This window comes from Antrostomus carolinensis, unplaced genomic scaffold (assembly GCF_000700745.2).
Source record: "Antrostomus carolinensis isolate BGI_N321 unplaced genomic scaffold, ASM70074v2 scaffold13149, whole genome shotgun sequence".
Taxonomy (NCBI): Eukaryota; Metazoa; Chordata; class Aves; order Caprimulgiformes; family Caprimulgidae; genus Antrostomus; species Antrostomus carolinensis.
The window spans coordinates 14,258-26,327 of NW_010339309.1; the positions used below are offsets into that span (position 1 = coordinate 14,258).

The 12,070-nt window shown below is 41.7% G+C and overlaps 1 protein-coding gene across 1 annotated transcript in view; it reads left to right on the plus strand.

The window, feature by feature from the left end:
• Positions 1 to 6,062: 6,062 nt before the first annotated feature.
• MAN1C1 (mannosidase alpha class 1C member 1) overlaps positions 6,063 to 12,070 on the plus strand; it is a 43,350-nt gene continuing 37,342 nt past the window's right edge. The window contains exons 1-2 of the mRNA XM_010175793.1: positions 6,063 to 6,074; positions 6,777 to 6,873. Coding sequence (XP_010174095.1) covers positions 6,777 to 6,873 — 97 coding nt within the window. The 5' untranslated portion in view covers positions 6,063 to 6,074. The remainder of the gene's footprint in view (positions 6,075 to 6,776; positions 6,874 to 12,070) is intronic.

Genomic DNA, 12,070 nt, shown 5'->3' on the forward strand with positions numbered 1-12,070 from the left:
TACAGATTGGATGTGAGGAAAAATTTCTTCACCAAAAGGGTTCTCAGGCACTGGAAGGGGCTGCCCAGGGAGGTGGTTGAGTCACCACCCTGGAGGTATTTAAAAGATGGGTAGATGGGATGCTTAGAGAGGTGGTTCAGTAGTGGGCAGGTACAGTTGGACTCGATGATCTCAAAGGTCTTTTCCAACCAGGGGATTCTATGATTCTAATTTACACTCTCCTGAGTCGGGGACCTTGCCCAGGCACACGCACTTCTCGCTGCCACATTAACCACTGTGAACACTGAACACGTGTAGACAAGTGTTGAGTTTTAACCCTGAATCTGCCACCACCATCTCATGCGAAATGATTCTGGGTCTGCAAGATCACCAGGCAGAAGAATATTGAGCACAAATTCACCGAGTGAACTCAGTCCCTCACTGTTTACTACACTTTGGTTATTTCTCTTTATTGTGCCTCATGCTTTTGGATGAAGAGGATGAGGTCTGGGTTGTAGGTGGACAAGCTGAGGCACCCAGTCGTGGAAGTTGCACAGTGAGTGTATGAGAAGGGTCAGGAACGGAAAGCAGTTGGATTTGAAGAGATGGTGTTCGCTTGAGTTTTGCCAGGACTTTGATTTGATAGGAACAGATTTGAGTTCACCCCGTTACCATCAGTTAAAAGAAGAACGATACTTCATTGAGTTCCAGAAAGGAGATGATGTTAGATGAATGCTTACCGAGGTGAGACTCTGTAATGGTTATCAGTTGTTTGAAGGCCTATTAAATGAAAATGTCTGCAATTCACTTCATGTCTTATTCAAAGACAGAAGCTAACATGGATGCTATAAAACAGGCAGGTTAGCTACCGTGTCTCTGAGTTGCCCAAGTTCCTGTTGGGATCTATTGGATTTACTGTAATCTTTAATTATAAAATATAATTACTTTAGAATGGATTATCAATGTTGGTGTCCGTTTCTGTGGGTTGCTTGGTAACGTCTTTCATGTGCGGAAGCACTATCTGTTCTGCGAGTTACAGGCTTTTAAACCCGTGAAGTAAAAAGCCTGTGGATATTAACATCTCCCTAAATGGAACCTTTCAATCAACCACAGTTAACACGCAGCTTTTTTTCGTTATTCTCTTGCTGTTATGTAAAATCATTTCTAAGGACAATGTCCCAAAGAGGTAACCTGAGAAGTTGCTCAGCTTTATATTAAAGATTTAAAATAAATCAAATAAATTCTAGCCTTTTTATAACATTCTGCCACCGTGTTTGTGTGGATATTTATATCTCTGTGTGATAATATTAAAAGCAGCGACAGATAATAAACACGGTACTGCTTCATTACTTTTCCCACAGTCAATCCTGAATTATACAAGTGTATGCAAGTCTGATTAGAAAAAAATACCATCCATTATTCCAAATATAAATGGCTTATCCTGATGTGTTCACGCAGACTTTATCTTCTGAATGCAAGACTGACAGTCGGTTCTTCTTTTTCTCTGCATTTTGTCACCTGGCAGATTGTTTTTTGCACAGCTGGGGAAAATATATGGCATTATATTTCAGGTTAAAAATCCAAACTAGAACAGGGCTATTTTGGGGTAGCAAGAAGGTTAGAGATGGGAAAGAACAGATCCTAGTTTTAAAAATGATATGACAACTAATCTTCCTCCAACTGCAGAGAAAGGAAGAGAAACCTGTCTGGTAATTTGAGGTGGAAAAAACCAAGTAAGAAATAGAGAAAAAAATATTTAAAATTACACCCACCAACACAGTTTTAATTTGGTTTGTTGGGGTTTTTGTTTGGTTGTTGTTGTTTGGTTTGGGGGTTTTTTTTTTGAAAACCCAAACTGAGAATTTCTTAGATAGCTTAATAGTTAAATATTTGAAGAGGAGTTGAAGAAAAGAGGCCAAAGAGCCACAAAAGTGAAGATAATGGTTTTGTTTAATGTTCCTTGGAAGTTCGTGAAAGGGGCTGATTGGTTGGTATATTTAGATTTCATCTTTTAAGCATTTGCTAATTACCCCAGCCTAGATGGATAAAACTAATCAAATAGCTGTTTGGGAATGCTCTGCATTTTGAAATGTTCCCTGGTAACAAAAGGAGGGCAAGCGATAGTGTGGAGGATTTTTTATTTTATTTTATTTTTTCTCTCATCTCTCTGCTTTTGCAAGTGCCTAAACCCAGGGATTTTCAGTGGTTTAGTTATTACCTATATTGAAGAGCATCAGGTTTGCACATCTCTTCAGAATGCAAACGCTTCCTTGGTCAAGTTTTTATCCTGAACCTTATTTCTTTGTTATCTGGATCGCACAATTTGCTAAATGCCTTTTTGTTTTGAATTCTTCCCAACTGCCTTTCCACTGGAGTCTAATTCTTCCATAACCTCGGGTTCTCTGAAAATCAAAGTGATGGTACTCTGAAAATCGAGACTGTAGGACACATGGGCAGAAATTGTGTCCCAACTGTTGAATAATTCCCGTGTTACAGCCCAGGTGGCATCACAAAATCACTGCCAGACCGAGGAGCAGCGGTGCCCTCCCGTAGTAAGTCACATAGTGTGTGCAGAGAGAGGGAGTGTCATCAACTTTGTTGATGCTTTTATTACTGAGTCTGGAGTGGTGAATTTTTATTGTGTGATTTGGCATATTTGATCTCAGAAAATGTAAGAATTCTTTGAGTTAAGTCATGTCAAGAGGACATAGAAATGAGAGAACGGGCAAAGCTGTAGTAGCAGGGTAGGTGCTGTTGTGGTGCGTTTGGTAGAGATGGAGAAATTTGGGGGATCAGTGAAAACATTAAATAATTGTACATAAATAATAAGTACATACATTAAATAATTGTGCATACATTAAATAATTAAATAATACTCCTGCTGCAGTATTTGAAGGGACACAAGCACTTAGTGTTTGGCCTAGTACTTTAAACAAGAGTATTTATAAAACTGACTTCTAAATAAGAATATTTCCATACATTAAATTTTTAAAAAATTAAAAAAATTAAAAATGAGCTTAAAACAATTTTAAGCCAACCTTGTTTTTGTGCAATTTAAATACTGCGGTGTTGTGAACCTGCAAAATTATAGATGAAGACCCTGAACCAGCAAATAGCTCAGTGCAGGACTTCACCCTCAGCTCCTGGCTCTGCCTGGCTGCAGGCTGCTGCCCCTATGAATTACACATGGGCTTGAGAGCAAGATCTTTTTTGGGTTTGGATGGAGCAAAGCACAAGAAAAGATAACAGCCTAAATGATGAAAGCGATAGCGTGGCTTTTCAGAATTCAGGTTTAGTTACTTGAAGTCAATTTTAATATATAATCGTCTAGCTGGGAAACTCTCGAAAGTAAAAAGTGACTTACAGATCATAGAAAAGAAAGAGCAGTCTGACAAACTCGATTATAAATTTGGAAGTCTCTGCTATAAATCAGCTGAAAGCCAGGGTGATTAGAATTTCAGGGCCAAATAGATAATTGTCTATTAGATGGCAGATGGCACACTGGTAAGAACAAAATCTAAAATTATGGATCTATTTCCATAATTTTTGTGGTTCTGGTGCCATTTTTCAAATCTAAACGGGCATAATGTTAATGCTGACGTCTTGTGATCTGTCATGACTAGAATGGCATAAAATATTCACTTCTAACCTTGGCGTCTCATCAGAAAGCAGACTGAAACACCTCGCTGTGCACATTGCCATTTGCACCTCTCAGCTGCATCCCCTTCAGTTTCACCCCGGTGTCTGGAACCTTTGTCACCGAAACCTTCTGAAAGCTTCAGCTCAGTCTCTTCCGTACAGTATATAAATTTGGAGTCCCCACTTTTAGAAACTTGATGAATCTCTTGAGTGGTTTGGAAGTTGTACTGCTAAATTTGGATCAGAAAGCCAGCTGCAGAAAACCAGAACGGGCAGAATGGTGCAGATGCTTTTGGCTTTTAAACTTTTTCAGTTGCTCCTTTTGGACCCATCATTTGAGAGAAGAAAAGCTTGATCTTGGAAAATGAAAGGGTACCACGTTATGCATTTTGCCTCCCAAATATACAGGGCTTAAAAGCAGTGAGCAAAATTTGGTTCACGTAAAAGAAAACTGACAACCCTTTAGCATGACGAGGCAGCATATCCAATCTCATCCATCCTCCGTCTGCCTGATTATCAGCTCAGGGAAGAACAGAGGGTGGGGGGGGGGATGAAGTTTAAGACACTGCAGCCAGCACAGCCTGAGAAATAATTTTGTAGTGGAACTTTTTGCAACACCGTGACAAATGCAGCTTAAATGGTTGAATAGGCAAATTAAGAATAAATGTATTTATTCAAATAGCACTTGGGAGTCCTTGTGTGAAGTGAGTCACTTTGGGGTGTCTGTCAGCAGACCCTCCTCGTGTCAGAAGACAGAAGGACAGGAGGAGATAGAACCCTTGTAGGATATAAGCAGCTGTTGAAGGGAAACCCCGGGTAGTTTTCTTGCCTGTGATGGAGGTGTCAGCAAGCTCTGGATCGCAGGGAGCGTCTGCACCAGCGTGGCAGAGATGCTGAGGTTTTTCATGTGCTTTGAAGAAGAAACTTTGTACTTTCTGCAATAGAGGGGTTAAAAATGTCAAGGGAAGGAAATAACTTTAAATTTCATACTCAGCTTAAAATGAGGCTGATTCAGAATTACAGCGTTAGGAGTTTTATGCAACAAAATAGAGTTATTTCCACATCCTCCCCGTGTCCAGGCTCTGTATGTGCCAGAAGGGTGGGTCCTCCTTCCTCAGCTCTGATTTAGAAGAGAAATGAACTAAATAGATTGCCTAGCTGTTTCCTTTCTGGTGCGTGAGCCCTGTCACTCACTGTAGGAAGATTGTCTTTATGGAAACACCAGCTTTCAGGATCAAGCTCTGAGACATAAAAACATTTGCTTGGTACTGTGAGAGAGAGTCCAGAGTTCCTCAAAGATCCACCCTGTTACAGTAACGAAGAATGAGAACTTCCCATTTAGAATAACGCTGCCACTGAAAAATACCCAGAGATCTAGCAGAAATAAAAAGAACACTTTGAGTCAGAAGACTGAGCCATGTTTGAGTGAATTTTGTGGAGGATTTTTTTTTCCCCCCACCCCTCACTGGTCATTATTTAGTTTCCTTGGAGCAGAGCGCTCCAATGACTAATTCATCCCACACTGAGTTTTTAAAACCCAAGTTGACTTATTTGTTTGTCCAACATTCCTTCTTCTGGTGATGTTGGAGTCTGAATGTTATTTATCAGTTCAGCAAATGTTTATCCTTGTCCATATGACCAGTTCTGTGAAACTTTACTTTGGAAGCTTGATGTTTAAAAAAGAAGGGGGTTAAAATCTGGTGATGTGGCTTTTTGTGTATGTGTGCTAATTAAGGAAGATACTGCCAGAGGTTTGCAACGTTGGGCTTGTGAAACACACAGCTGGAGGGAAGGACAAAAGTAAGAACTGAAATGACAGTAGGAATTTCAGAGCAAAGTAACCTGCATATTCCTGAAATAGAGCAGTAAATGCTGTTGCAGACACTAGACAGGGACACTCTGTGGAGGAATAATTTGTTTTAAACTGTCATTTTCTCTCAAATATCTTGAGTGAAGCATTTTAGAAGACTCTGCCCTTTGTTGAGCGGTGGTGGAGAATATTGTCGATTCTCTGAAGCCTCCTTCTTCCCTTTTGTTAGCTGACTTTTTTCCAGGGATTGAATCAAAGAATGTACAGGTCACCGTGATGCTGGGGCTGAAACTGCTCAGAGCCAGGCTGTGTGGATTATAAAGTGGAGCTTTATTTAAGGCACTCCTTAGAAGCTGACAAGTCCTAGTCTCTCCTAGCTGCAAAGAGGATACTTAAACATAAATATATGTTTAATTTTTCCTACCAGATGGAGCCAAAGGGGCAGGAGGACAGAAAGAGCTGTGCTGGTGTGCGTGTGTGTGTGTGTGTGTTGGAATTCACACAAACCTGCTGCCTCGCAGTCCTCAGGAAAAGGTTAACATGCTGAACTCAGGCAGGACAGTTCAAATGTCCTAAAAGGAACTGTTTGAGTTGGAAGAGGTTTCTCAGAAATCACCCAGCCCAACTGCAGGACTCTCTTAAGAAAGCACTTTTGAGTTTTGATAGGAAGATATCAAAGTGTCACGGGTCTCCCCTTTCTCCTTCATGAAGGCATTCTGTTAATAAATAGAAAGGAAACTTCTGTGCAGTCCTTAAACAAAGACCAAGTTCTTCCTTTGCTCACTGTAAGTGTCCCTCAGTGGTGTTGCTTTAACAAAATTGTGTGTGTAACTGCTGCAAGGTGGGCAGGTGGTGGTGCTTTTACAGTTTGATCAAGTTTCATTATCATTATCATAAAGAAAGGCAAAAACTCCGAAAGTAACACCTCTATACTTAGGGATGTATCAGCTTTGGCTTTACCTTTTTAACCCCATTTTAATTACCATTCTGAAATACTGATACTCCTGGAAAAAGGTGAGAAATTCAGAGATGGAGGCATCTTTCTAAAATTCCCATTTGGTCACACAGCTTAGGGGAAAAGTGAACTCTCAGTGTGTTGGATGCTGTGCTACTTCTGAAATGTGCCAGTCCCAGGTTCTGCACCAGGAGTGATGAGTTTGAGACTTTAGCAAATTGCTGAATGCTGCCTCATTGATCAGTGTTCAATGTGAATTAAGATTTTATAATTAATGAGCCATTGGTTGCCAGGTTTAGCAGTGGATGGGAAACATCTATTTGTTTTCTGTAGCTGAAGTTCAGGAAACTTTCAGTTCTGTTAAGCACTTTCATTCAATTTTTCTTTTTACAGATGATGAAATTTGCTTGGGATAACTACAAACAATATGCACTGGGAAAAAATGAACTGCGACCGCTGACTAAGAACGGCCACATCGGTAACATGTTTGGTGAGTTCTGAATCAATTTTAGTGCAATTTCATTGCCTTTTTTTTAAGGTCACATGTCTATGTCAGTTCCTTTCTCTGCAGTGCAGTGAGGTATCTATAACAGCTTTCATCTCGTTTCTCTTTCCATTTTTATGAAGTGAAACTTTCAATAGTGCTCCTAAGGGTTACCTACCTGTATCCCATTACTGGGAGTCTCATTCCTACAGGCATCTCTCAGTGCCCAGCCTGTATCACCTCTGTGTACAGATCTGGCACCGTACGTGTCTGAGAACGGTGCTAAAACCAACCAGTGTCTTTATTAAAACATGAAGTCAGTCTAAACCTGACAATGCTGCTATTTGTGTAAGCTTGTAGATGTCAGGGCCTGACCAAACTGAGCATTTTCTCTCTTGTTTCTCCACTATTGAGCAAGATGTGAATTCCATGAAATACTGAGTGAGTGAATCAATATTAAAGGCTCTTTATACTCTGTGCTTACTGGCTGTTTTACTCCTTAGCAGATTACCTTATTTTATGTGAGTCACTTACATAATTTCAGTGCTGTTGCCCTGCTCGTTCTGGTGAGAGACTTGTTGACTTTCTGGGATGTAAGTTGTCTTTTTCCTCATTTGCACTCAAAGCATTTCCCTGCTCTGCTCACTGTGCCCTAGCATGGCCTTGCCTGCACATGTTATGCCGTGGTGAGAAGGTGCAGAAGGTGGAGGAAGGCCAGCAGAATCTGCTTCAGCAGCCCTTTCCCACCCCTCCTTGGGGAAGACTTGCTGTACAGAGGTCTCTCAGCTTCTTTCCACAGGATTTGGCTTTGCAGAGATTATCTCTGAGTCCCTTGTCCAGATTAGGGTGGAATAGAGTTCTTCAGTGGGCAAATTGTCTTTATTTCCTCAGGGCAAAGTGATTGGGCTGATACAATACACTGAAAAAACACTCCCATTCCTGTTTTTGCACTCTCTAGGTGTCCTAGTCCTTCTCTACATCAGATACATGACATGGGTGTGATCTTTCAGACAGTAGATGTGGAGATCTGCTGCTTTGTGTGGAGAGGCCTCTTATGCAGGCCTCATTAACTCTGGAGAGCTGCGAGATGTGTGTGAAAGTGAAGGTTTGAATGTGGTGTCTTCTAGGATGGCCAAAACCTTGAAGAGCAAGGAGTGCAAGTGCAGATGGCCCTGATGGAGGTGGTGGAGGAAGGTCTGGCTTTTAATTTAGCAGCAACACGGGGAGAAACCTCGGTGTTCTTCTTGTAGTGCCACCATCAAGTCCTTTTATTGCCCCAGATGAGGCTCTTGTCTCTTCAGTTCCTGCAGAAGTACCAGGAGAGTTAACTCACATCTGGTTGTGCAATACTGTAAGTTGCATGGAAGCTGCGTTAGCGATTGCTGGGGTGTCTGGAGGAAGCAGATTTGGAAGCATGCCTTGTGCTAGCACAGGCTGTGTGTGACCAGCCACTGCTCTTGCCCAGTCTCCCTTTGTCAGGAGCAGTGATTTGGGTTTGTTCATCCTTTGCCTTCCTCTTTCACCGCCCCAAGAACACCCAGGTTTCTTACTTGAGAATTTGCATTAACTTCAGCATTAAGTTAAGCATTTTGCAGCTTTTCCATTCTGGCAAGCTTGTCAAAATTCCTCAAGGAATGTGCCTGTAAACAGACAAAAATATTGAAAGCTTTCAAATGCATTTATAATGCTAAAACAATTGGCTGTACTTACACTTGTTTGTAGTGTGCCTGTGAGCACTCTCAAGGAAAACGCTTTGGAGCACAAGGATTTGCAGACAATTGCAGAGAAGCAGCTCATGGTACATTTCAGCCTCTCAATTGGCTTTTCCTCCTTTTAACTGTGGCTGGTAAAGAACGGAAGCATTAGGCAATCTTCCTGCAGCCCTCTATCCCTCTTGTCTTCAGATGCTTTTAGAAATTGGGACAGGGCACTGTTTGCCGCCTTCATTGTTGCCTGTTCCCCCTCCTATCCCATCTCCTGCCTCTTTTTATTCCAAACTACAGATGAAATGGAGGCAAATCGGGTACTCTACGGGCTGCGGGTGTCAATGTTAAGCTGAGATTTCTCTGCAGCTGCTGCCATGTGGGAGGGAAGGAGCCTCTTTGGGGCTGTTTTCAAGTATGTTTGTGTGCATGAGAAGCAGTCGAGTTCTTGAAGGGCGATACATTTTCCTGTTGTGGATGTGATGCTCACTTGTAGCCCAGCCTTCAGTTTAGCAGCCTCACCCTGGGGGAAGCGGGGGAGCTGCTCTTTATCAAATATTCTCTCTAATCAAAGTAGAAATACAAAATAAACATTCACCTTCTGCTACTACATAGCATTCTGCTTCTCTGAACATCCATGAGCTAGCATCCCTCCCCAACGTCTGCCCCGGTGGCAGGAGAATCACAGGCAGAAAAACTCTTGTATCTCCACCCTAGTTTATATCTCCTTTCTCCTCTGCCTTGGAAGGTGGCAGCTCACGTCTGGGAGGGTGTCTGCACCGTTTCCATACTTCTTCATACCCAGAGGTCAGACTTGCCCACTACCCAAGGTAAGTGCTAGGCTGCTACGTAAACTGGAAGGCAGCGTTCCCACTCACTTGGACTTTGATCTGGTGACTTGATCTTATGTTCCTGCTTGTGATTGATGCTCTCCAGATCCTATTCCTAGGGCATCCGTTTCATCAAGATTCTCCCATGTTCTGGACATAACTTAATTGTACAGAAATCTTCTGATTGCTGTCATTTGTAATCATTGCAACTTGAAAGCCCTTTCCTTAAACCCACTAGCTGTGGTTCCTTCACGAGCATTATTTATTCATCTGTCATGCTTTGTGATAAGATGTGCCATGCTGAACATCCCATCCCATGCCCTCCAGTGGGATAAACATGTTTTAAACATGTGTGATGGTTTCCTTGGAAATTATGCCATGGAAATGGAGAGAGCACACTACTGAGGTGGAAGGATGATCTCTGTTAGAATAAAACCTGCACCATGGGAATGGCTGCACAACTGTGGGGTTTCCAGTATTACCTGCAAAATTTCTCTCCATGCTTAAGCTAATTCAAGACCTGTAGAGTGTCTGGCCACTGTTAGAATCAGGCCCAAAACATGCTTGTTTAGAACTATTTAAGAAAAATGGCACAGCTGGGCTTGTGGCTAAGGGTGAAGGCTAGAGATCCACAAGTATCTATTCTCTTCCCAGTGCTGATCTAGTTATTTTAACCCTTCTTAGCCCAGCTTATCAGCATTCCTGTCTTCGATGTTGTGAGCATTAAAGTAATTGATGTTTGCAAAGCACATTGAATTCCTTGGAGTGAGGCTGCTGGAGAGGGCAACCGTATTATGTAGCGCAGCACATGAAATGCACATGTCACTGTGGTATCGAGCATTAGATAGCTGAATTATTATTCTGCTTGCTCCCTGGGTCTGTCATAGCCACTTATTTTTCTGACAAAATGTTTTTAAAATCCTGTTAGCTTTACAGAATTTCTCTAGCTATGGGAGAGTGAGCTGGCATCTATTTCTGCTCATGCATCAGCTGAATTGTCAGTTACATTTTGATTGCACAGTCTTTTAACAATGATAAGGTAAGAAGCCTGATTTTCAGATACCTCTTGAAGTGTGCAGTGCTGGCAGCAGAAGAATCCTTCTTTGACTTACAACCTGAGCCAATTTGCTCTGAAATGGGTGACAGCAAGTAAATATGGAACCTTGCTGTGCTGCTAGACAGTCATTTTTCACCACCTAACTACATATTAATATATTAATTTTAGTATAAAAATAGCAATCCTTAACTAGGTTTCCCCCTTTTTTCTTCTCTCCCCACTTGAAATCACTCCTAAAATTATGAATTGCTTTGTCACAGCCATTACTTCTCTCAGCATATGCTGAATTTGTGCATCGTTGTGAGGCTCTGTAGCTTTATCTGATGAGAATCCATGTGACAACTGTCACATCTAGGACACAGCCAGGTCACCAGAGCTGGATGGCAAAGATCTGACAGCAGCTGGATCTAAAAGATAGAAGGCATTTAGACTCCATCCTCATCTAGGGCCCTTCATGTTGTTCCACATTTGATTGCTTGGTGACAGAGTACACAGGGCTGTCTGCACAGGCTGGATAACAGTTCTTGGAAAATCAGTCGCTGTGTTTGTGTACTCGGCTCAGGCTTTGGCCTGAACTGTCCTGACAGTTTGTTTTGAAGACAAGAGGCCATTGGTCTCAGTTGCCTGGAAATAGTGCTATTTTGGCTCTCCAGGATAAAAAGGGATTGAAGTGACTGGGGAAGAAAAGTAGTGACCACGTGAATATACACAGAGAGACCTCTAGAAAATAGCGGGTTGATTGTCCTGAGACTCAGAAACCTTCAGGTTTTTTTTCTCCCAGGTAAAGGCAGAGCAATCCTACTGGACGTTCTCACTGCACAGTGACACTGTGACCTGCCCAGTCTCTGATCTGGATGAACATTCAACTAACATATCTCTGCTGGACTTAAACCACCAAGCTCCTTTCACAGGAATTTTTTAACAGCAGCTGGAGTGCTCTTTGACCACCACCTCAGGTGCTGGGTCTAATTGGACACAAAAGGCTCCATGTCCCATAGTTATTCCCTTCAACCATCCAATCTTGCTTGTTGAAACAAACATTTTCCAAATAGCTGCTTCCTTCATCAGTGATTTAGCTAGGAAGCCGTGAAGCAGGCAGGAAACGTGCCCACCTCAATTAGAAGCAACAGGAGTTGATGTATGAATATTTAACACGGGAAAGGTAATTGGATGAAAATACTAATTTAGCAACATTCTAACTACCAGAGGAGAAATGGTAACCTCCAATTGTGCAATCACTTGGTGTAGCTTTTCGGATCTGCCTATGAGTCTATTTCCCTGTGATCACAAAATTACAAAACCCTGGAGTGTCCTTTTGTGTGATTAAAATAATAATAATAATAATAATTGCTCTCTGAATTTCTATGCTGAATTATTCCTGTTGGCTATTGCACGTGACATTACACAGTTGGCTCCCTGGGCTCTTTAAAGAGAAAAATATTTTGTAATGAAGATGTTGCTGGGACACTGTTGCTCCTTGGCATCATCATCTTTTTTTTTTTTCTTTTTTATGTATAATGTTCCTCAGTTGAATATTATTTTCAGGAAGGGCATTTTGAGTTGACGTTGGCTTTTGCTGTCACTGAAATCTGTAGCAACAAACTTATTTCCTG